At 37.9% G+C, this 27169-nt stretch overlaps 1 protein-coding gene across 6 annotated transcripts in view; it reads left to right on the plus strand.

Annotated features, from left to right (window-relative positions):
* runx1t1 (RUNX1 partner transcriptional co-repressor 1) overlaps window positions 1-27169 on the plus strand; it is a 153305-nt gene that overhangs the window by 67504 nt on the left and 58632 nt on the right. For all 6 annotated transcript variants that reach the window (XM_028817788.2, XM_028817789.2, XM_028817791.2 and 3 more), the window contains exon 2: window positions 17614-17751. In XM_028817788.2, the coding sequence (XP_028673621.1) occupies window positions 17614-17751 (138 nt within the window). The remainder of the gene's footprint in view (window positions 1-17613; window positions 17752-27169) is intronic.

Here is a 27169-nt window from a genome sequence, read left to right on the forward strand (position 1 = left end):
AGTTCACAAGATTTCAAGATGAATAGAATAAAATAAACAAAAATAATAAGGCAAGAATGATAAAAAATTAATTTGAGGAGAAACGATATCATAAAAGACTGTCACAAGTATCAGTCAAAAGACATCATGAAGGTTTGGGGCAGCTATATTGTTCCAAGGCTGCAAAATAGGTTTAAATTTGAACAGATGTTCACAGATCTGAGTCCAAAACAGAACTGAAGGTATGGTATCAAAGATGGTGTCTTTATTAGCCAGTGCAGGAAATTACGTCATCGGCACTGGGAGCGACATCATCAGAGGTGCGGGAAAATTATGTCATCAGCACTGGGAGCGACATCATCAGAGGTGCCAGAAATGACGTCATAATCGGCGCCAGAGCCAGAAGTGAGGTCATCATCGTCACTGAAAAATGGAAGTGATGTTATCGGAGGCACCGGAAAAGCAGAAGTGACGTCATCAGAGACAGGGGGGATTTCCCGAGAATGGTCTGCAAGGAACTGAGAGAGACAGTCTGTGCACCCCGCCACCCCCTGGTCTGGTGTGGAATTATTATTACTCGGACCATTTAGCTGCCTCTTACTGCCTCCATTGGGTCGGGCGGCCTGTACCGAAAGGTTGTGGGCTGGAGACGGAGCATCGGTGTTGGCATGGAGAGAGCCCTTATGATGAATAAGCGAAAACTTGCATCGTTGGAGGTCAAGAAACCACCTGGTAACCCGTGGATTCAACTCTTTGTGTAGGGCTATCAACTGTAAAGGAGCATGATCTGTCGTAAGAGTGAATTCATGGCCCAAGAGGTAGTACCTCAACTGAGTAATCACCCATTTAATTGCCAGGGCTTCCCTTTCCACCGCCGCATACCTGGTCTCCTGATCCAACAGTTTCCGGCTGAGGTACATTACAGGGTGTTCAAAACCATCGATGCTTTGGCTCAGCATGGCACTCAGGCCTGTGTCCGAAGCATCTGTCTGGAGTATGAAAGGAAGAGAAAAATCAGGAGCTTTCAATATCCATGCTGACGTAAGGGCCTGTTTTAAGTCATAAAATGCAGCGTCAGTCTTATCAGTCCATACCACATTTTTAGGAGCCCTCTTTTTGTCAAATCACTCAAGGGGTGCCGCTCTCTCTGAAAACCATACAAACCGGCAGTAATACCCGATTAATCTGAGAAATGCGAGGTTGCTGTCCATATAATAATTCAAACAGTGAGAACCCCATAGAGGCCATTGGGACTTCCCGATAGGCAAAGAGCATGAGGGGGAGGAGCTGGTCTCAGTTCTTCTCGTCCCCGATGACCACCTTGTGAAGTATTTGCTTGAGAGTTTGATTAAACCTCTCGACTAGATTGTCGGTTTGAGGATGATACGCCGCGGTCTTTAAGTGCTTTATTTTAAGGAACCTAGCAGTCTCTCTGAACGTCTCTGAGGTAAAAGGCGTTCCTTGGTCCTGTGCAATAGCCTTAGATGTGGCTGAGCACAAGGAAAAAGCCTCTGGATATTGATTATCATAATCCACAAGGACTAATATATATTTATGTCCTTGGGCTGAGTGCTCTAGGGGGTCCTACTATATCGACCCCAATTCGCTCAAAGGGGACATCAATCAGGGAAAGGGTAACGAGAGGTGCTCGGTCCTTTCTAGAAATTTGCCGTAACTGACACTCCGGACAAGAGATGAAAAAGTGGCAAACCGCCTCATTAATTCCCGGGCAATGAAATCGGAGCTTAATACCCTCTAAAGTCTTTTCGATGCCCAAATGGCCTCCTAGGAGGTGGGCGTGTGCCAATTCACAGACCTGCCGCCAGTAGGTTCGTGGGATTAACAACAGCTTCCTCACCTCCCCCTCATGCTCTGCTACTCTATATAATAGGTCATTTTCTATTACAAAGTGAGGTCCCTGTGGCATGGGCTGATAAGGTACATTGGCCATTGACAAGTACGACTGCATTTTTTGAAAATTTCAGGGAGTCGTCATTCCATTGTTCCCATACTGAAGGTATGGTATTAAAGATAGAGTCTTTATTTGCCAGTGTAGGAAATGATGTCATCAGAGGCTCTGGAACTGGAAGTGATGTCATCTGAGCCGCCGGAACCGGAAGTGTTGTCTTTGCCATCACGGGAACCAGAAGTGACATTGTCATTTTTAAACTCCTCCCCCACCTCCACCAAAAAAAAAAAAATAGCCGGAACCAGAAGTGACTTCATCAGAGGCGCTGGAAACAGAAGTGACATCATCAGAGGTGCAGGAAGCGGGCAGGATTTCCTGAAAATGGTCTGCAAGGAACTCCGAGAGACAGTTAGTGCACCCCGCTGCCCCCTGGTTTGACATGGAATTATTCTTACTCAGGCCCTTTAGCTGCTTCCTACTCGCACGTGTGTGACAAGACACACAACTGTAAAAATATTTTTAGTTTTGCCCTTTTAAATGTTTTATATGCATTTTATTTATTTATTTTAACATTGTATTATTTTTATTAGAATCAAGCAACAATTCATACAAGCAAGTCAAGTTTAATAAAACTAGGTTAGAAACGAATCAACCCCCACCAATTTGTTTTTTTCCAATTTTAGATAATATATAACATCAGTTACCCACTGACTTAAAAGAGGTGAGTTACCATTCTTCCAATTGAGCAAGATAAGTCTACGTGCTAAATGGCAATTAAAGTTTATTTGTCCTTCTCCACTTTAAGCTCATCTGGAATTTCATCATACACAGCTGTTAGTTGATTAGGAGGGATTGTGACACCAAGGCTGTCTGAAAGGCATTTAAAGATTTTGGTCTGGAATGATGTTAATTTGGTGCACACCCCAAACATATGGCCCAATGAGACTGGAACTTGATTGCAACGTTCGCAGGTTGGATCTTGCCGTGGAAATATTTTGGACAATTTTAAATGAGGCAGATGCACTCAATATATAATTTTAAGTTAAGTTATATTGTATGCTTTGCACATATGGAGCTCTAGTGAATTCTATGCCTTGCTACCTTCCACTCCTTTTCTGAGATGTTGAGTGAGAGATCATTTTCCCACTGTATTCTGGGATTTTTGAAAGGGAGGGACTTCAAAATGTTTTATATATTACAGAAATGCTGTCTGAGTCCTCAAGACTGATCAATATTTTTTTCGGAATAGAGGTAGGTGGGAGGTGAGGGAAATTGGGCAGGTTTTGTTTAACAAAGTTTCAAATTTGAAGGTAGTGAAAGAAATGTTTTGCTGGAAAGTTAAATTTGGAGTGTAATTGTTCGTAGGTGTAAAGACGTTATCTATGTATAGATCTTTAATCCTAAATATTTTCCAGACATTTAAATACTGCGTACGTTTGAGAGGGTGGAAAAAGGTGGTTCTCATGCAGAGGTGCCACAGATAAAAGCTTCTCTGTCTTAAAATACTTCCTACAGCCTGTGTCTGTTCCTCTGTTTGTGTCAAAGTCCAAGTTTTTATAGTTTGTATATTCGTGGCCAGTAATAAAATTGAAAATTTAGCTAGAGCCATGCCACTTTCTGCCTTAGGTCCGAATAAATGAGGATATGATTGAATCTAACTTCTTAAAAAATAATTTATTGATGTATATTGGAATGTTTTGAAATAGAAAAAGCTTAGGAAGGATATTCATCTTGACAATATTAATTCTTCCAGCTAAAGTGAGATGGAGGGTAGACCATCTATGCAAGTGTTGCTTAATTTTTTCCAAGCAGACATTAACATTTTGTTGATAAAGAGCTTTATGTTTATTTGTGATGTTTGTTTAACCCTAGGTATTTAAACTGATCTGCGATGATAAAAGGGAAGGTGTCCAATCTAATATTGTGTGCTTGAAAATTCACTGGAAAGATCACACTTTTGTTCAAATTAATTCTGATACCAGAAATCTTTTGAAATTGTATTAGTGCTGTTAGAACTGCAGGCACAGTATTTTGTTGATCAGATATATACAGTACCATATCATCTGCATATAGAGAAATTTTCTGTTCAAGTTCTTCTCTGGTAATCCCCTTTATGTCATAAGCATTTGACAGTGAGCTGCCAGTGGCTCAATGGTGATTGCAAAAAGCATTGGTGACAAGGGATATCCTTGTCTATTACCAAGTTCTAGTTTGAAGTACAGTAGTCTGAATTAATGTTGTTAATACAAACTGAACCTTCTGGACTGGTAAACAGTAGTTTGATCCATGCACAAATGTTCGGGCCAAACACAAATTTCTCCAATATGATGAAAAGGTAGTTCTGTTCAACCATATCAAATGCATTTTCTGCATCCAACGATAATAATATATCTGGGATGTTAGCCTTTATAGGTAAATATTACAACCCCAAATCAGAAAAAGTTGGGACAGTGTGGAAAATGTGAATAAAAAAAGAAAAAAGCAAGTTATAAATTCTCCTCAAATTTTATTTCATTGCAGACAGTATGAACACAAGATAATTCATGTTTTTTTTGGTCAGCATCATTTGATTTGTAAATAAACATCCATTCTTGCCATTCAGGCTTGCAACACATTCCAAAAAAAGTTGGGATGGGGGCAATTAAGGGGTAGTAATGAGGTATAATAACTAAATAATGATGTGATTTGAAACTGGTGATGTTAACAGGTGATTGCAATCATGATTCGGTACAAAAGCAGCATCGAGGAAAGGCCTACTCCTTTAGGGGCAAAGATGGGCAGAGGATCGCCAGTTTGCCACGAAGTGCGGGCAGAAATCTTTGAAATGATGAAGAAAAACGTTTCTCAAAGACAGATAGGAAGAGATTTGGGCATTTCTCCCTCTACAGTGCATAACATAGTGAAAAGAATCAGGGAATCTGGAGAAATTACCGTGCGCAAAGGCCAAGGGCGCAAGCCTAAACTGAATGGCCATGATCTCCGAGCCCTCAGACGGCACTGCATTAAAAACCGTCATTCATCAATAAATGATATAACTGCGTGAGCTCAGGACTACTTCAGGAAGTCACTCTCAAGCACTACAGTACGTAGTTACATTAGGAAATGCCAGCTAAAACTGTACTGTGCCAAAAGGAAGCCCTACATAAATAGTGTCCAGAAGCGCCGTCGACTTCTCTGGGCTCGGAGGCATCTGGGATGGTCCATTGTGCAGTGGAAACGTGTATTGTTGTCAGACGAATTGGTTTTTCACATCTTTTTTGGAAGAAATGGACGCCGTGTGCTGCGGACCAAAGAGGAAAAGGACCATCCAGACTGTTACCAGGTACAAGTCCAAAAGCCAGGGTCTGTCATGGTATGGGGTTGTGTCAGTGCCTTTGGCAAAGGTAACTTGCACTTCTGCGATGGCACGGAAGTATATCTCAGTTTTGGAGGAACAAATGCTGCCTTCAAGACGACGTCTTTTCCAGGGACGCCCATGCTTATTTCAGCAAGACAATGCCAAACCACATACTGCGCGCATAACAAAGGCATGGCTGCGTAAGAAGAGGGTGCGGATGCTTGACTGGCCTGCCTGCAGCCCTGATTTGTCTCCTATAGAGAATGTTTGGCGCATTTTGAAACGAAAAATGCGTCAACGAAGACCCCGTACTGTTGCGCACCTAAAACGTTGTTTGCAGGAAGAATGGGACAAACTAACACCTGCAACACTTAGTCACTTGATTTCTTCAATGTCTAAACGTCTTTTAAGTGTTGTTAAAAGACAGGGGAACTGTACAAAGTGGTAAATGCTGTACTGTCCCAACTTTTTTTGAAATGTGTTGCAAGCCTGAATAGCAAGAATGGATATTTATTTACAAATCAAATGATGTTGACAAAAAAAAAACATGAATTATTTTGTGTTCATACTGTCTGCAATGAAATAAAATTTCAGGAGAATTTATAACTTGCTTTTTTCTTTTTTTATTCACATTTTCCACACTGTCCCAACTTTTTCTGATTTGGGGTTGTATTACATTAAACAGGAATCGAAGATTGGAAGCTAAATGTCTGCCTTTAATAAATCCAGTTTTGTCTTGTGCTATTACTGAAGGAAGCACTTTCTCAGTTCTTCTAGCTAGGACTTTGGAGAGTATCTTAACATCATTTTTCAAAAGTAAGATTGGTCTGTATGATGCTCATTGTAATAAGTCCTTATTTTGCATACGAAAGACGGTAATTAAAGTTTGACGAAAAGTTTGAGGTAGAATTTTATTGTCTCTAGCTTCTGTAAATGTTGCTAATAAAAGGGGAGCTAGCTTAATTGAGATTTTTTTATAAAGGGTAGCCATCAGGGCCTGCTGCTTTCCCACTCTGAAGTGAGTTTGTAGCATCTGGTAATTCTGATAGTGGCAGAGGTTTATCCAATTCCTCTGTACTGGGAGTATCTATTTGTGGTGTCTGTATTGCATGCAGAAATGCATTAGGTTGTGTCTTGTCTTCTTTAAACGAAGTAGAATATAAGGACTTGTAGTAGTCTCTAAATGTATGCATTATATTTTTATGGTCAATGATTTTGTCTCCGTCTGTGTTGGTAATTGCTGGGATTGCACTGCGATCTTCCTGCTTGTGGATTTTTTGAACTAAAATCTTATTAGCTTTCTCACCATGTTCATAGTAATGATGTCTTGGTTTAAAAATGAGTTGTTCTGTTTAATTAGTTGTCAAGAGGTTGAGTTCTGAATGCAGACCCTGCCTTTTCCTATAAAGTGCTTCATTTGGACACCTGGCATGTTCTTGATCTATTCTGGTAATTTCACTGATTAGCTTTGATACCTTCTTGGTTTCCAGTATATTTTTGTGGGTAATGCAAGAGAATCTGTCCTCTTAAGAAGGCCTTCAGAGTTTCCCAGGGTATTCCTGCAAAAACCTCAGAGGATGTATTTGATTGACTATATATTCTGTACACTTCTTGTCTGCTGATAAAAGTGGGTTAAGACACCATCTGCGAGATGAATATGTGGGGCATAGTGATTTTAGTTCCATGATCAAAGGGGCGTTGTCGGAGATAACAATAGTGTCATAATTACAAGATTTAATCGCATTTAATTACAAGATTTATTATCTATAAAAAAATAAACAATTCTTGACTAACAGTGATGCACTGGTGAGTAGAAGGAATAAGCTCTTAAGTTTGGGTTTGGAAATCTCCAGGGGTCTGATAAGTTGTGATCAGTTACAAACTGTGTAATTGTTTTTGCAGTGTTAGGTCTCCTGCAACAGGGGCGATTACATCTATCTAGGTCTGGATTTAAAACACAATTAAAGTCCCCAGCCATTATAATTTTATGAGTGTTCACATTGGGAATGGATGCAAATACGTTTCAGATGAAGTCCCTATCATCCACATTGGGTGCATAGATATTTATCAAAATCACTTTACAGTTAAATAGATTACCCATGACAATCACAAATCTCCCTTCTGTATCAGATACTACATCTTTCACTACAAATGAGATTGTTCTATGTATAAGAATTCCCACACCTCTAGTTTTCTTTGTAAAGCTGGAATGGAATATTTGGCCAGTCCAGTCTCTGTGTAGCTGAAACTGATCCTTGCTTAATAAGTGGGTCTCCTGTAAAAATACTATTTTAGCATTTAGACTTGTTAGGTGAGATAATACTTTCTTTCTCTTTAATTTGTGATTCAGTCCTTTAACATTCCAGCTCGCAAAGTTAACTGTTTGGTCCTGAAGATATTTCTTCTGAACTTTTTTGTTGTCACTTAAGATAAGACAGCTTTGACCTTAATTTTCAGTTTTCCCAGGATTTACTGCCATGAGCCTAATGTTACGTTGGCACTTATAATTATAAGGATTAAAAGGATGGATTAGAAATAGCTTGCTCTCTTTCTCTCCTCCACTATTCCCCCCCCCCCCCCCCCCCCCCCATTTTACCTCCCCGCGTGAGGCTAGAATAAACTTCACAAAGTCCTAGTCCTCTGACATACCTAGAGACAGAGCAAGTCCAAAACAAAACAGGCCCCCCAGCAGTGGCATATAAGGATTAAAATAGAGATATCTACTGACAATACAGTCCAAATACTAGAATAAAATATAATCTTACAGACTTAAGACTGTCTTAAGACCCAGGGAATGATGTTAAACAGTAGCCCTGGATAAGCATAGCAAGCCCTAATACAGTAAACTATGGGTATAATGTTAAACAGCCTCCATTAAAAAAAATTTAAAAAAAGGTACATATACATACATACGAGCATACATAAATATATGCATATACTGTAACTGTAATTAAAACATATGCAAAAAGTGGCCAATAAGTAAATAGGATGTATAATTATGGTACCAGTATCAGCAAGTAGATCCACAAGCCAGTAAGACCCTCTTTGCCATGCCAGGACAGAATGCGACCCACGATCGTATTTCAAAAAAGGGATCAGATTTTTTGCCTTTTTTCTGCTTCCTCCATAGAATTAAAAATGTAGAGCTTGCCCTGAATGTACACTTTCGGTTTGGCAGGATACAACAGGCTGTATCTGATCTCGGCTTTTGGTAAGTGTTGTTTAATATTGTAAAATGCGGCACGTTTAGCAACTGTTGAGGGTGAAAAATCAGGGAAAATACGAATGTGGTTATTTTCAAAATATAATCTCAGATTTCTGTCTGAGGAGTAACATTACAATTTTAATTACAGTACATATAATTTTTTAAAACACACGATGAGAGTCCTAGGTTTAGAGGTATTTGATCCCTGTATGCGGCAAGCTGCTGCTATCTTGGTATCTGATTTAAAGTCCTCTCCAATTATTTTAGAGAATAGTTCAGATGTGAATTTCACCGGGTTTGGACTTTCATGATTCTCAGGGAGACCTTTGATTCTAATATTATTCCTTCTGCATCCATCTTCCAGTGCAGCTAGTCTGTCTCCGAGTGCTTTGCATTTGGAATTTGCAGACGTTGCTTTTCCATCAGTGATAGATGGCAGTTGTTCAGCTGTTTCAGTACGAGTTGTGAAAGTTTGCTTAACGTCTTCCAAATGAGCGCCAAGATTCTCAAACTTCGATGCATTTTCCTGCATTTGTTCCTCAATTTTTTCTAGCATACTTTAAAGGTTGCCTCAAAGCGATTATTTAAATGTTTTTCTTGGTCTTTAATATCCTGAAGGAACTTCTCATTTGTCTTGTGTATGACCTTTATTTCTTTCCTTATATCATTTATTTCTTTCTTTAGATCACTTATTTCATTCTTTATATCTTTTTTTTAAAATCATTCTTGAGCTCCTTTATGTCTTGAACTGTGGCCATTGCGGCGATCATTGCATTCAGCTCAGACAGATCGTTTTGGTCTTCTCTGCGCTCCACTGATGAAATGGCAAGCCCAGTTGAAGTTGATGTTTCCGGCTCACAAGGAGAGATTGACGACATGGAAGGTAATTTTCAGTTTCAATGAATCTTCTGGAATCGACAAGCTATCCTGGCCTGATTTGGTTGTACAATCGCTTCCACTTTCACTCTTGACAGGAGACAATGCATCAGTTTCATGTCCCAGGAAATGTGTGCTTTCACCTGTCTGTTCCAGGTCAGTCTCTGAAAGGCCATACCTTGAACTTGGACTTGATTCCTGTCTAGGCTTGGATGAAGCTTTAGGTGTCTTTTCCATTTCTTGCTGAACCCTTCTTCTGCTGGTCTTGTTTATATATGCTTGTATATACTGTAATTGAGCCTCCTCGAGACGAGTAAATACAGGATACCTCGGAATGATAAAAAAAAAAAGAAAAAATAACACCACTGCTAATGGAGTTCTGTTTCAGATGTCCATCTCTCCCGTAATGGATAAGACCAACTCCATTTTGGTATGGGAAAGAATACAATGCAAAATTCTGTTTAAAAATTCTGATTTGAAGATGTATCACATTTCCATATATTATAAAGTGAATTCTTCAAACAATTGTAAATTTAAATGCACATGCACTCCATGGAAAGCAAAGCATATCATGAAGGAGTGGCCTGGTTGCTATTATGACAGAGAGGAAGGGACTGGTCTCAAGAGAAAGGAGTACACACTTGCAATAGGAGATTTGTAGGATCAAGTACTCTGTCCATTGTGGTGCTGTGGGAGGGCAATAGGCACAAGTGTAAGAGAACAGAGAATAGCACCCAAAATATGCCAGACCTCTTATTCTTTGTTAAGAGAGAGAGTGTGGAACCATTAAAGACTTTGAAGAGACTATGCAACCTCCTAACCAACAGATGGAATTTAGAGTCACTAACATATGGTAGCAATTGCCAGAAAGGCCGTTTAAAGATAAAGTGGTATAGGACTGGCAAGATACCTTGCTTCAGGAGGAACATGCAAGTGTTCCCTGCCATGTAATGGGTAGTGAAGGACTGCTTTGAAGAACCACAGAAATCCACATGCCCAGAAAGGCAAAAGGGACTCAGTCTTTGACAAAATGCACCCTCCTCTTTATGTCATCCAAGGTGTGGGGAGACACTATACAGACTTGCTTATCTTTTGTAGTCTTAATATACTCTAAGTAAAATTGCTTCTCGTTAATGAAATGTTAGATCACCACAGTGCACACTCAGCAGTTCACTTGATAGCATGCTTTCTAAATAGTGGAGGGAAATTACAATCTGGAAAGATCTGAAATTTGCACTGCTACTTATTTCTTATCTTTATTTTGTTTTGTTCAAAGACCCTAATGGGATAGTCTAAAACAATTATGCAGGATAGGCATTTTATTAATGTTTATATTGTAGTTTTGTAACAGGCAAATGAATAAGTTAAAAGCAAAACATAGTTGAAGGTACGTTGTATAGTAGCTAAATGTACAGTTTAATCATATTTACAGGTCACCTTTCAATAAAGTAAAGTGCAATGCTTTAGAAACAGGAAGCAATAATTTTTATGGTCAATAGTAAACATCTCAGCGTTTAAATTACTTCAAAACAGCATCCTTCATGAGGTTAGTAATTAAATCATCTAGAATTAATAAAAGTATGCATAGGGAACTTCCACAGAAAATACTGAATTTTATGATTTTATTTAATTTTTATTTTTTATTTAATTTTTATTTTTTTTATTTACAGAAGTCCATGAGTACCTTTTGTACACACTTGCAGAATATTTCAAACTAGTATGATCTACATGCAATAGTATTTTTTTTTCTTTCAAGTTTAGTTTTTAATATACAGTAAATTAGTTGTACAGGCAGTTTTTTGTTAGGCTAAAATAGTCCAGCTGTCTTTATTGATTAATTTAGAGAAAAGGTACAAGGGAAGGTGAAAAGGACAGATTAATGATGGTGGGGGTAAAAAAAAGTGCACAATGCATGGAACATACTTGAATCAAAACATTGATGCAAGAATATGTAAAGAGAACAGGTAGCTTAATGGACATTGTTCAAAACTTTCAGCAGAATTAGATGGTGAAAAAAATGCTGGGAAGACCATTGACATCTCTACAGAGGCAAAGCAATGCGTGAATTGCTACGTTGTATCTCAGTGTCCCCTTTCCTGTCCTTGAACTATATGCTTATCTCTGCTAGCAGGAGAAGTACAGTCTTCTTTTCTTGATGAATCACAGAAGAGAACAGGGCATTTCAATTATTTTTAAAACACACAGTACTTGACATGACTGCATGGTCCTTATAAGATAGCTTGAGACAAACTGTAAGCTAACATTAGACATTCATAAAAAATGAAACTGCAGTCCTTAACCTATGAAGCTCACAGCATGCACATTGTTTAACTGTGTAGTATTCCTTTAACAACAGAGTAACTCTTCAGATGAAATGGCTTAGCTCAATAATAGCATTAATAATAGAGATTCATGTGCTTGATGCCATACTCACTGAAAAGCAAAGTAATACCAACAACGTGCCCTGCAGTGTAAACTCCATGAAATGTCATAGAACAATACAAATGTGTGTGTCTGTGGTATGTTTAGGCACATTCAGTACTAAAGCAGTAGAGACTTCCAAATCATATATGTACTTGCTGGTTAATTAAATGGTTAGAAGAACCAAAATGACCTAATGTAATTTAAGTAAATTTGTACATTTAAAAGACCATGGGCAATGCTCTATATCACTTGCAGGCTGAAATGAGCAGAACTGTTACTTTATTACATGTACTGGACAAGTTTATTTGATTTCTAACAAGTTCTAAAAACAAGTACATGTTAAAATGTCTGTCTGTATAAAATAAGATACATTAATACCTAAGGGTTTTGTAATCACCCATCCAATTAGGTATTTAGCATTAGTTGGTCCAATGCACAAAGCTACAATGGGTGAATTATTGGTTTACTTCAAGATTCAGAGTTTCAAGCTTTTATAATCAAATTTGAAAAATGTAGAGCAGTCGATTACCTGACAGCATGTTTTGGACAATGAGAGGCATCTAGTCTCCTGGGTAACCCATGTGAACACAAAAAACATGCAGACTTCACAACAAAGGCACCCCAGAGTTAATGCCAGTCCTGTGTATTGTGTGTTTTTCATTAACACCTCCCATGCAGCTATATATGAATAAAGCTAGAAGCTATGTACAGGCACAAGTGAATGGGAGTAAGATGCTGAATATATTTGTTTTAGCAAAAACACTGACATTCTTTATGAGAGTTTGAGAGTGTGTGTATAAGGTTGCATGACCCAAGTGTGTTTTAGATAGCTTGTGTGTTTGTTTGAGAGTGTGTAACATTAAAATAGAGGCATGCTTTCATAGTATGCATATGTGTGGGTTTGTATTTGTATTGTATTAAAAACAAGCGGGGAAAAATACAGTGCTTGTTTTAGAAAGTCCTGTCAGTACTAACTCTTAAATGGCAGATTATTATCTTTGTCCCTGTCAGCCTGCTCCCATGTGTTTCACATCTAGTGCACAACCTTCCTACTATAACAGTTCAGAGTGAGTGTTAGCTGAATGAGAAGCAGATGACGCAGAAATTCCCAGTCTTTATCTCTCCACTAACTCTGGCAGACAGCCCTTGTTGGCACACTGTATGGATGCTGTGTGCGCTTTACTCAAGGAAGGCCTTTACGGTTTGGCTGAATGTGAATGTATGAGAATGTAAATAGTGAGGAAAAAAAATTTTCTTTGGGGCTTAACAATTTATTGTTAGAGGAAGTTTTGGACATAGGTTTGCAAATACAGTTTCAATCTAATTTCCAAGTTACACTGTAATTCATGTAGTACCGTAGAAACAGTAATCTCAGTAAATTTGCCAGTAGCACTGAGATAACTACTCATTTGGCTATGGTTTTTGTTGGTTTTCCATGATAGGTTTAAAATAAATACTGTACCCAAAAATGATCTAAAAAAATCTCATATTTTCATGTAGAACTAAAGAAAAAAAGAATGTAATGAAACATGATTGCACCTAGTTCTATCTAGCAGCAAACTATGTGAGACATGTCCATTGAAAAAGGAAAAAAATTCTCACGTCACTCATGTTGCATAATCCATACGTCCATTATCCAGTTAGATTTAAAATGTGGAGAACACATGCATTTTTTGCTAAAATATTAATACTTACGTCCTGCAAATCAGCATGGAACATAAACAGGAAAGGCACATTCCCATAATTCTGTGCTTTTGAATTGAAGATCAGCCTTTCCCCCTCATTCATTGGTAGGGCTTGGTATTGGCACTGATGTCCTGATTTGATTCGATTTTGATTCACAATGTCCTGACTCGATTCAATACAGTATAACATCAGTATTTGCAAGATGTGGATCAAAATATCATTGTTCTTAAAAAAAAAAAAAAAAAAAAAATCACAGCACTGCACTCATTTAAAATTCATCATAATTTAGTAAACATGTCTATTGCCAAATCAAATTCCACACATATTATGCAGGGGCTTCTTATTTTAATACAATGCAATGACATCTACTTTATAAAATACCTATATCATCTAGCAAATAATATTATTAAAAATAATTAAATGTTGCTTCTTAAATAATAAATGTTATTCAGTAACCTATTGTCAAAATTTATTTCCCTATTGGACATTTTAAACTAATCTTGAATTAGTCAAAATTAAAGATACAGCAGGAAGATTTGTGTCTTTCTATAATTCTACAAATTACACATACAGTTGCTCACGTGTAACTGTTGCGTTACTCTCGAAAATGTGTCTTCACACTTCCTCCTCAGACAAAAAACTGAAGTGTTTTAAAATAAGGATCTAATTCTGAGGCTTGTTGACAGTGGCTCTGGGTGATTGGAACATAAAAGACAAACAGCCATCGAGACTCCGCTACTATGATCTATGGGGTACAGCTTATAGATCTACTTTACGTTGGCAGCTTTTTGCACATGCTCAACTTAGTGCTGCTCTGAAAATTCCAACAATTGCCTGCTTGCTCATCCGGGTGAGGCATGTTGCTAACATTTTCCACCATACCAGTACAGCCACTTTAGTCACAGGCTAAAAGAGAAGCAATGTTTATTGCACTTACCAACACTCAAACTTCTAACTGATGTGGTTTGGCAAAGAAATGGCGCATTGGAGATGCTGAAAAGGTTTTTGGAACAACAGCTAACACCTTGGCAGCTCTGCATACTAGTATAAGTAGCGAGGTTGCTCCCGGTGTGACTGATATGCAGAGCACTCATCTGCAACACATTTGCCGTAGGTGCCCAGTCGTTTTTAATGTAATGACATTTGATTGTCATATAGGACTCAGCTGCCCTGGATGTTTAGCTGTCAGAGCTGTTAGGGCTATTCTCTCCACTGACCTGAGAGACGTGGCAATACTTTCCTTAAGATCTTAATAAAGCCTAGGTCAATGACTTCATTCATTTGCATTCCTGTTGGTATAATATAAAGCAATTCTAAAACCTGTATCATTTGTTGAAAGCCCTCATTGTCAATAACAGTGTAGGGTCTCATACCTTTACAGATAAAAAGTGCAATAGATTGTTATTTTTGGACATGCGATGAATTAAGCTTGGAGTTAAACGCTGTCTCCAGTATAGATTGTTCAGGCCCCACTCATTTGGATGCTGACTGAGACAGCGTTTCTGGGTGATGTCTGGATAAGTGATTTTTCAAATTTATTGTGTAACCACAATACTTAACTTCTGAGTTGCACAGCTTACATATTGCTTTGCTTTAATCCAGCAGTGCTTTACCGATGCACTATTTGAATCCATAGTAAGTCCACATATCTGATTTAAGGGTCGAAGACACCAATTTCAGTTAAGGAGGACATGCCAATTTGTGCGAAGTACTGTATAGATTTTTGCTTATTTTTGTTCAGTGTCGAAGGCACTGATTTCGGGTAAGGAGGACATGCCACTTTGTATGAAGTACAAGTAGTAAAACTCATTTTCCATAGAAGTCCTTAATAGGCAAAATAGTGGCGTCTACTGGATCGGACTCCAAAAACAAAGATAACCAAAAATCTACATATAATAATAGAGCAGGATAAAGATCCAGTAGATCAATCTCGAGACATTAAGAATCAATTTTGAATCAATTAAATGAAAACATCGATTAATTGGAAAATCGATATTTTTACTCAGACCTATTCATTGGTCAAGAGTCCTGTTTTCAATTGTCTGGTCATTATCCAATGCTTGTGAGCATCTGAGGACTGGGATGTAGACTGTCTGGTAAATCTGACGCTTCATCCAAGGACTTCACCTCCATGGTCCGATACAATCTCTGTAAACAGCTCCTACTCCACTGATTCCTTGAACATTCTTATGAATCCATTCCCTCACTCATCGAACAATGTTCCAAAGTACTTGAACTCCTTGACAGTTGGTCACCCATTACTTGTATAGAACAATCAACTTTTTTCCTGGAGAAGAACATGTGCTGATTCTTACACACTATACTCAGCTGCAGACTGTTCTTGTCCATATAAATATCTCTGCTGTTCTCCACATGACCACTGAAGTCTCCCTGGAGGACTACAAAGTCGGTTGATGGTACTCTTGTAATGAGCAAATCCAATGTTGTTTAAAGGACAGAAAACTCCACTGAGTTTTCCACTGAAACAAACTCCTACAGTATGCAGCCCAGATGAGCAAACCCATAACTACCCTGTGACTCTTCTGTGGTGCAGTTTCAAAATGGGAGAGAGACCACCCTTGATCAATAAGTTTGCTCCAAATTCAATGCTGGACATAAACATAAATACAATTATATATAGTTGGTATATTTCACTCTTTTGCACAGGTTCCAGCTTATTCTACATCAAAGAAGTTATATTCATTTCCCAATAGCAAGTTTTCATTGCCAAAATGTAGTTTTCTTAGATCCATCCCACTGTTGCCTGTCGCCCACATGGCACTGCATTCAACCCTCACCATTCACCCTCTGGATGGTGAGCTCACATGACAGGCTAATGCAGCTTTTTTGGACTTAGTTCAAACAAGCTATGTAGGTTACTCTGCAGTCAGGCTTGGCTCCAGACGTGAGTCATGATACCCCTGTCCTTGGTGAGGTTCTCTTCCATTTATTTGGGTTTATCATAAGTGTCATTAACTGATTTTGTTTGTCTAGTGCCTAACTTTCAATGAAATTTTCTTAGGTAACCCAACCAGCAGTGCACATTGCCTGACAACATAGTTGTAAGGATCATTGAAGCACACAATGTCCCTCCTCTTAGTACACCAAGGCCATCATCTTAGTAAAGGCAATACTGCTCTATTACTCATGGTAAATTATGTCACAGTCAATACATGGTTTCTTGTAGAAAAAGGAATGTATTTTGCATGGTATAGTTATACTAACAAAAACTACAAGACTAAGTCACCTGTTGAAAAGTTAAAGGAAAAATAAGCTGTTATATGGGAAGTATAATTTATCTATACAGTATACATAATATTCAGAGCATGCAGCACAGTTTTGAAGTATTTAACATTAATACTCCCCACTCCAGTATACTGGCTTCAAATTCCATGCATTTTACTCTGTATATGGAGTTTGAAGATTCACTGTATGATTCTGCACATTTATGTCACTGGTTATATATAAAAAAAAATTTTTTAACAGGAAATAATAGCAGGTACTAATCAGAAGTAATGAGTTTATGAAAAGTTTTAAGTATAAGACAGTTATTTTGTAACCCTAGACTTAAGATTTGTTCAATGTACATTTCTAATAAACAGGAACACTAATATTAAGTAAGCCTTCAGTCTTGATATACCAGTGCTTCCCATTCTCAGTACAGTATCAGCTTTAAAGTTGTGCATGAATTGCACTCTATACACAAAAGCAGCACTGGGCAACAGGTGTTTTCTTGGAGAATTATTTGAAAACTAGTATATCATCAACCAAGGCCTCACCTGCAACGGAGAACACCAGGCTTCACAGGGCATAATGTCTGTGGAGGATTCATTACCATTACTTTATTTTACCTCTTTTTTCTGTATTTCTCTTAGTTGTCAGAGCATTAAAATAGACAGTAGTGATCAGGGCTTTGCTTGTGCCAAAGGAAGCATCTGCCTACAGTCGAGCAGAGAACAAACTATAATTCTGCTGCTGTGCTAATGAGGCAGCACCATCTGAGGCTCACCTTTTAGAAATGCTTTGATTGGGGTTCAATTTGGAAATGTAGTGTGGCCCACATAAATGTTATAAATTGCCCACAAATGTTTTTGCTTAAGATTACTGTATTATTTTCCATTGTTGCTTAGACTGCCAAAAGAAAAAGTAATAACACAAGTTTTGAACCACAGTTTTTTTCCTTTTCTTTTTTTTTAGATCGCACTGAGAAGCACTCCACCATGCCAGATTCACCTGCTGATGTGAAGACACAATCCAGGTTGACTCCACCTACAATGCCACCTCCTCCAAGTACCCAAGGAGCGCCAAGGACCAGCTCTTTTACCCCTACTACATGTAACTACATTTACATCTACTCTTAGTGATTAATCAGGTCCATTTTAATTATTTCAGTTTTGTTTCCAGGTTCTCCAAAAATGCAATAAAATCTCTTTGCTGTTTTATAGATTTTACAAAGTGACCAGAATTCAAAAAGTATTAATATATATTGATTAATATATACCATATTTTTTGCTCCTTAAGACGCACCTGACCATTAGATACACCTAGGTTTAGAGGAGGAAAACAAGAAAAAAATATTCTGAACCAAATGGTGTATTAATATATTTAATAAAATATAGCAGAATAATATTTCAACCATGTAAAGTCAACAGCGGTATTAAGAACCATCATCACAGTCATTAACAAATGAGGAGAGACTTTAAGGTTCAAGCACTCTTCTAGTTTTCTGGAAATCCCAAGAACTCATCGCTAGTGTCAGAATTTATGAAGCTCAGTTGCTCACAATCGCTTTGCAGGAGCACGTACCTATCACGCGGCATAACCTGTCCAAAGCCACCAGGGGACAAAGCACATTTGGACCAAAGCTCCCTGAAGTTATATCACCAGTGTAGTCCCATCTTTATTTGTAATGCCACAAAGCCCTTCATTCATTTCGTCTTTTGTTCTGGGTTTCCACTTTGAAAAATGAGAATGCGGTGCAAGCGCTTTCTTCAGCCCCACTGAGTGTCAGCCAAACACTCCCCTCGTGGGCTCTCCTCCCAGCTGCCTGCTTTCTCTCATGCGAGCCTGCTCTTGCTCGCTTGCTCTCCTTCTTCCTCACACTGGCTCTCTCCACCTGCTTCCTGTCTTCTCTCGCTACCTCCCGTTCTCTCTTTCCTTTTTTTTCCTCCCTCCTAGCCGGCTCGCGCGTCTATTTATGCCAAGAGGACATAGCAGCTGCAGCACATTAGCAGCCCCAGGAACAATCACGGATGTGGGCAGTCTCTCACCTGTGCACTTAGGTGAGAAACGCCCATACTACAGATTGTCCTGAGACCCACTTTAGCCACAACTACCACGCCTCCTCGCTAAACCGTGAGCGCGGTGATTATTTATTTAAAACGGCCTTTTGAATGGGAGCTGTGGACCCGCTATATCACACTCCCACACGAAACTTGCCGTAGGTGCATCGGCTGCACTTATGCACTCAGCTGGGGCGATATCGGCTGGTGTCCGATCAGCTGGTGCCAGTTCCTCACTTTCTTGCTTGATCTCCTGATCACTCTCAACAAAATCAGATTCTGAAAAATCAGAGTCCGACTCAGCGATAATGTGCAAAACATCGTCTGCTGAATATTTTGTTTTGTGCACTCGTTTCACTCCCTCGTGAGATGTCGATGCCATCTTGCTTTTGTTTACATTTCGTAACTCACGCACACGCAAGGTTTAGGTGCCGAGTCAATGAGTCTAACATTCCTCCAAGCAGAGAGGGAATGCCTGTAATGTAACGGTGAGTTTTGTCGCTATTAACAGCTGATTGTCGCCCTCTACCCCTGGATGTCGACTTTTGTCAGGTAATACACATCACTGTCTGTGACGCAATATTTGCTCCATAAGACGACACAGACATTTCCCCCCTTCTTTTGAGTAAAAAAAGTGCGTCTTATGGAGCGAAAAATATGGTATTTCATTTTGAAAATCTAGATTCAGAAGATGCTTTCTCTCTTACTCAGTCTAAAATTGCATTGTTAAAACTCACTTTATGTGGTTATTTAGTAGCAATGATACATGAGAGGACTGATATTATGTGATAATCTTATTTAATGTGTATGTTATGGTGATTCTCTGTTTCTATAGAAAAAAGTGAACAGTGCCTTTAAATTTGCCTCTGTGCCTTGAAAGGGAATGTGAGAATGTCTTATTTTAAAAGGAGCCTAAACTTTTTGGCCACTTTAAAAAGTATCAGCATATTGTGGTGTGGTGAATAGAAGTTTATTTGTTTCTATTTTGCTGTGTGTTGTACAGAGTTTAAGTACATTTTAACCTTCAGTATACAAAGGAAAAATAAATTGCCAAGAGTCAGAGCTAATCAGCAATAAGCATGTAAAAAGAAATACTAAAAATCAAAAAATGCTTTTTAAGGTAAAAAAATAAGGCACTGGACTAGGGCTGTCATATTATACAAACATAGGTTTTCTATCTGATTAAGATGGGTTAAAATCTCAAGTAATCAATGCAGACTTCCAATGTATTCAATGTTACTGTTTGCAGTGCGCCATCCATTGGAATGTATTTTGTAAGGCATATAGTATTAAAATGCATTGCATTTTTGATTCCAACAGATGACACATCACAAACATTAGCATTGCTTTTATAAATCTCTTACCAGATGGCATGTAACAGTGGCATAGCCCCAGATGGAAACATAGATATACAGACACACGTGCAGAAACCTGTTCTTTTATTAGGGTGGATTAGAGTTTGAATACTAATATTAAGAATATTTAAAGTAGTACTAGGGTGTTGTACCATGTTAGCCATTATGATTGTAGTGAAAGTCACGCAAAATAATACCTTTGATTGGCTAACTAAAAAGGTGACAATATGCAAGCTTTCGAGGCAACTCCAGCCCCTTCTTAAGGCAGGATGTAATGTAATGTAAGAAGGGCCCGGAGTTGCCTCAAAAGCTTGCATATTGTAACTTTTTTAGTTAGCCAATAAAAGGTGTATTTTTTCTTGACCTCTCACTAAGTATTCAAATATATTTGAAAATAGGTTAAAAGTTCTAAGTGCTACTGCAGGTACGTTTGTATTTAATATGCGCTTGTATGGTTCATTATTTTTTCTGCTTTTTTTTTACTCGTGTCTGCATGGTTCATTATTTTTTTTGCTTTTTTTACTTGTGTGTCTGCAAAGCATGCAGCACATATGTCTCATGCATCGGCACTCCTTCACAAAACCATCAAAGTAATGTGCAAAACACATGCAAAATACAGACATATTGCAGCATAGTGTGTCTGGAGTAATACAATACCAAAGGTATTGTGAGGTTAAAAAAATAAACAGACAATATATATCTGTCTCCTGAACATTGGTTCAACTTACTGTAGATTTCTTCCTCCCACTTGTCTTATTATAAGCCTGTTATTCATAAAACCCATTGTTCTTTTCATGATTTTCAATGATAAGGATTTATTTCCACAGATGAAGGACCTATAGATTAAAGAGTTTATAGAATTCATTACTGAATCAGCAGTGGTACAAGTTTGGGTTTCGTGTCAGGAATTATTTTCTTGTTTTATCATTTAGCCACCAACCAGACTTTATTAGGATTGTTTAAGATCTCAACTTTCTTATTTATTGGGATAAATATTTAAAAACTCTCTATTTGAACTTATTTTAAACTTTGAATTTGTGACTTTTTGGCTATATGCTTTCCACATTTTGACTTTTGATTTTTGTCTCTGATTTTGTCTAGTTCATTTGTATTGGTAGTCTTTCTGGTAGTGACCAGCTTTTGTATGTTTCTTTTTATTTTTTGCCCCTCAGTTTAAATTTTTGAACTTAATATAAAAGTTACTAGTTTTGATTAATTTTAGGCTTAGAGTGACCTGCGCTGTCACTGAAAGTAGCCACTGAAAATTGTATAAATGGATTTTAATTTAATAGGCAACATTCAATCTCTTTCAAATATGATGAACTATCAGTTCTAATAGTGAATCACTGAATCTTCAGGTACTGTGGCATTTTGTATATTACATAGAGCTGGTTAGAACCTGATTTACCTGGCATTACTTTAATGCTGGATGGATTTAGTCTAATCTGAACAGATGCCCATAATGGAGTGTAGAAATTCCACATCATTTGCCTAGGGAGATAAGTTACATCATTTCATTTAATTTTCATCTGCAATTGCCAACTTAGCAAAAGAAATAACCCACTCTGTTATCAACATTCTAATGACAAATCATTATGACCCCATAGTAGTTATATATGGTGACTTTAACCGTGTGACTTTGTAATGAACAGTATCAAATTTCCATCTCTGTGTCATATTCCACTCATAGACACAACGAGCTAGACCTGCTTTATTCAAATATTCAAGATGCCTTAAATGAAACCTGTGGCAACATTGGATAGATGTGACAACAGTCTGATCTATTAACTCCCACCTAAAAGCCTATTATTAGATATTTCCACCAGGATACTGTGGAAGTTCATTGATGCTAAAATGGCTCAAAGTGACTGTTACCAAAGGACAGACCATGAAATGATGTGTGAGTTATGTGGGAATAATATCAAGAGACTCAGCCTCACTGCATCGCAGACTGTATTGACTTCCATGTTGACACTATTGTTCCCTCAACAACAGTACACAGCTTTCTCAACAACAAGCCATGGATTACTAAGGAGCAAAGATGAGAAAGTATCATTCAAATCTAGTGACAAAAAGACTGTAAAGGGAGTACAGACACTGCGGAAGAAAAGGCTGAGTGAAGGGAAGGAAGTTTACAAAGCCAAAATAGAAAAAAAACATGCTTAGAATAACATGAAAAATATTTGGAATAGACTGAACATAATTTCTAGACTCAAGCAAACCAGAGTTCAGGTGCTAGACAGATTTTTTAAAATAGATTTCCTTCTTGCAGCCATCTTCTTCTAATGGCCATTCCCCCGACACCATGTCATCTGCATCAACGACACCCTGTACGTATTTTACTCCTACCACTTTAACTGGTATAGCCAATGATGAGTCCACCTCTGACCATCAGCATAGGCTTTCCATAAATGATGACCAAGTGAGGAGGCAACACACAACGAAAAGGCCACAGTACTGGATTGAGACAGTCCATGAATACTTAACGCCTGTCATGACCAACATTTTGGTTTCCTCTGCTACCTGTTCAGTGTGTCACTAAGGCTTGAAAAGAGTTACTGTGGTGGAAGTACTGTATTGTTCTAGTTTCAAAGAAGGCAGACATTCTTCACCTAATGAACTTTACGCCCAACATCACAAGACCTTCCGGAGACTAGTCCTAGACTATGCGAGTCCTCTTCTGAAAGACAACTTTGACACACTGCACTTTGCCTATTGCAAAATAATTGGAGTGGACAATGCAATTATCTATCTGCTCCTCAAAGCCTATTCTCATCTGGACAAAGCTTACAGCACTGAGAGGATTATGGTTTTTGATTTCTCCAGTGCCTTCAGTACCTTCCTGCCATCACTGCACTAATGGAGTATATTGAAAAGGGGAATGAAACAGAGTAAAGAGCAAAGAGAATTTGTTTACTGGAGGTCAACATTACTGATAAGCTATACTGTTATAGTTACACAGAGGAAATAAGAAAGGGCAGAGAGTACTCTTTTTTTTTCTTAAGAGACTGCATTCTCCAAATGTAGGTAGCAATGCCCTTTATGTGTGTAACATGTGATATATTCAGTTGGCTTTGTTATGCTGTAGTGTGATAGGCCATTAACATCACTTCAAAAAAGGCCCACTAGATCACCAAACCTATTAAGATGGCAGTCTCAGTCATGGGACACACTCTCTACTCAGTGGAGGCAGTAACTATGAACAGAATAAAGACAAACTGATGACCATAATAGACAATGATGCACATCTCCTTTCTCTGACATGATGTCATTGAGGATTTTTAATCAACAAATTATTCCGAAAAAGTGTGTCAAGAAGCACTACCGAGTCTCCTTCATACATACTGCAATATGCCTTTATAATGCCTTACTGTGACTGCTTTTATTAGTAGCCAATTCAGAAGATTTTTTTTCTTCTGTGTTTCTGTTGTTATAATATTTATTTCTTTATTTCATTTAGTTTCAGTAAAGCTAAATTTCTCTTTGGGACAAATAAATGGCTATCTACCCATCTATGAGTATCTCTCAAGCCATTTTTAATTGTGTTTTTCAAGACAAGCCTGACTTTTTTCATCCTTGGGCATAATAATTCTCCGAGTACGCATAAGGATAAAACGCATAGCCTTTAAATGACAATTTTGTGAACAATATATTGTGACTTTTTCTGTAATTCAATATAAAATATATAACTACTAACAATAACAGTGTATATCCGTCAAGTGTTTACCCAACTATCATTTAGTTAAGCAAATATCGGCATTCATAAAGCTTGGATTTTAATGTGTGGTAGAAATGGGAATCCACCAGTTTAAGAATTAAGGGGGGCGTTTCAGCATAGGGTTTATGAAACTGTTATGTCATAGTGGTTGAGGAAAAAAACACAACAGCTCCTACCTTTGATGACATGCCACTTTTATCTATGCTCTTATTTAAACTGTGAGGATTGATGAAGTCATTTGAAGCAGTGCAGTGGCTGATGGGAATTGTAGTCCCCAGTTTGCCATTTGCGCAATCTTCAGTTGTGTTAAATTGACTGCACTCACAGCTACAGTGCCAGGCAAGCACTTGGTAAATGCATGTTCTTCGAGCTTCGTCAAACTTTGCTCATTTCACTTGACTTCTGCAGATGGCCTTCATTTGCATAAACTGAAATGCCCCATGTCTCTATGTGATTGCCGTCAGCGCTGCGGCGAAATGGGAGGCACAGTATGTTACAATGTCCTACTTGCTAAAGCATTATTAACAACAAATATCAATGAATAAAAAAATACTTGTTAGCTAATTTTTGTATTTCTAAAATGTCACCAAGTTTCAGTCAAATCTGTCAAGGCGTTTGTGTCATTTTTGGGAATTTAGTTTTTTATTGTGAGTTTTTTTACCCTTACATATTAATATATAAGAATGTTCTTTCTTGGTGCATACCTACTGCCTTAGTTGTACCATCCTGCTAAATGTTAGCTTTTTAGGTAAACAGGAAACAGTGTTTTTGTTAATGTATGTGTCAATCAGCTTTGCATTATATATAGGTGACATACAAAACAACACATTAAATGCATATATAATGTAGTTTATTGTAGTTTCAATACATAGTGGATAAAATATATAAAGTCAAATTTTAAAATTTTAGTGTTAGTTAAATCCACTCCTGTTCTAGTGCACTGCATTTCTGATCTGTTGTACCAGGCTTCTTTCTTATGCCTCTGTGGCTAAGACCAGCAAACAGTTGTCCCTCTACTACCATCAAAATGAGTTATTAGCTCCAATTTCTTTAATAAAAAACAAGTCAGGTACAATCACGAAATTAATCATTTTAATTACTATGCCAAAATATTTTAAGTGGCCAATTTCTCCTCCTAAATTATTAATCAATTCAAACTGCTGTTTGAATTTATCACCCCTTTCCTCTCAGAGGAGGAAGCTTTATGTTCAGGTCCCCTTAATGCCATTGTTCTCTTGCCACTCACAAATCTCAAAAAATAGCCTCAAAAAACAACTCTGGACTTCACTACTGGTTAGCACCAACACCACTTCAAATGGCATAGCCCTAAATTCAAAAGGAAGCCTTCTAGCCTGTACAAGATCAACAAGTGGGGCAAGGGTTTGTAAAGTGTAAATGTCCACAAAAATGGGTAGTGAAAAAAAAAAAAAACGCTCAAAAACAAAACAAGGTTCTTTTAATATTTTGAAATATTTATTTAAAATATCAAAAATATACAAAGGGGGAAAAGGAAGCAAATAGGCAGAAAAAGGAAATCAAAAGGTTTGCCCAAAAGGCAAAAAATGAAAAGCAACCAAACCCAATACTAAAACCAAAAACAATACCTTACTCGAAAAGTTGAAGCACCAGCAATGCAATAACAAATGTACAAATCAACACAGAGCAAGTGAAAAACACAATGATGAAGGTGCCACAATCACAGCTTTTTTGTAAAATAGTTCTAGGCATGGTTCCACAGCTGCTGCATCATGTGGTTCCAACCTTAGGATCAACATATAGGTGACAAGGCAGAAAACTTGAAATAACAAATAAATACATACAAATAAAACAGCAAAAATAATAAATGACACCACATTCAATAAATAAAACACTGAAAGAATGAAAACAAAAATGTAATCAATAATATCACATACAAAATAATATTTGAAAGATAGCAAAAACTTACATAAATAAAAATTGCTCCATTCCCTCAACGTCTTGCTCTTTACATTAAGAAGGGGTCCACTATTTAATTTGTCACTGAAGCCATAACTAAAGGCTTTCTGTACATTTAAGTTAGTCAGTCCAATTTCACAATAACAGTATTTTTATCTGTATAGCACAATTTCAGTTTAAACTCATACTACTTTATAGAAAAATAAATGAATGTTTTAAAATAAAAAGAAATACATGCGTATATACATACATACATACATAAGACACATAAAAATGGTGCAGTCTCTAATGGAATTAAGCATAAATGAAATTACTATGGGGCGGCACGGTGGCGCAGTGGGTAGCGCTGCTGCCTCGCAGTTGGGAGATCTGGGGACCTGGGTTCGATTCCCGGGTCCTCCCTGCGTGGAGTTTGCATGTTCTCCCCGTGTCTGCGTGGGTTTCCTCCGGGCGCTCCGGTTTCCTCCCACAGTCCAAAGACATGCAGGTTGGGTGGATTGGCGATTCTAAATTGGCCCTGGTGTGTGCTTGGTGTGTGGGTGTGTTTGTGTGTGTCCTGCGGTGGGTTGGCACCCTGCCCAGGATTGTTTCCTGCCTTGTGCCCTGTGTTGGCTGGGATTGGCTCCAGCAGACCCCCGTGACCCTGTGTTCGGATTCAGCGGGTTGGAAAATGGATGGATGAAATTACTATTGACTAAACAGTTTTGTGTTTTTAAACTTTAATAGTTATAACGGTATTGCCTTTCACATTTTACTGCTCAGTAATTCATTATCTGCTATCCACATTTGTTTGGAATGACAAAAGTATTTAGTTGAAACATGCTGTATGAATATGCAACCGGTGTGATGCAGATGTCTCATTTCCAGATCTGGAATTGCATCACGTGGCCTGTGGGTGTGTACAGTCTGAAAATATATAAATTCTTTAAGTCATCTAGCCTGGTTTCCTGTCAAGTTTGCAATTGCCCTTCTATGTAAATAAAATGCAATTGACGATGCCAGTTTGAATATGAAAGCCTACTGTATTACCTTTGGCTAGAAACTCCTTTCTCCTTGTTTCCAGATGGAATCACTTTGAAGATCTTGCTTTCCACATTGTGAAATTCGATTCATGTATTGTGCTTGCATCAGAAATTGATAGTTTTAGATGGTTTAACCAGATGCTGTATGATTCAATTACTCCCATGGTCAAATCCTTTATTTTCAGGTATGTGTGATACAGTGGTTGTCTTAGTTGGGTGTAGCAGTGTGATACGTTGACACCATCACTCTACCTGATATGGCACGGGATTCGGAAAGGGAATAAAAGATGGAATGATGAACACTTTGAGTTTGTTGTCTCCTGTGTATAATTATATGTAATTATTACAAATATTATTAAACCCGATCACTATTACATATGTTTAATTTTTTGGTTGTGACCTGTTGCATTATATGGAGAAGTACTCATAATGTACTCATGT

The sequence above is a fragment of the Erpetoichthys calabaricus genome, chromosome 13, assembly GCF_900747795.2.
Source record: "Erpetoichthys calabaricus chromosome 13, fErpCal1.3, whole genome shotgun sequence".
Classification (NCBI taxonomy): Eukaryota; Metazoa; Chordata; class Cladistia; order Polypteriformes; family Polypteridae; genus Erpetoichthys; species Erpetoichthys calabaricus.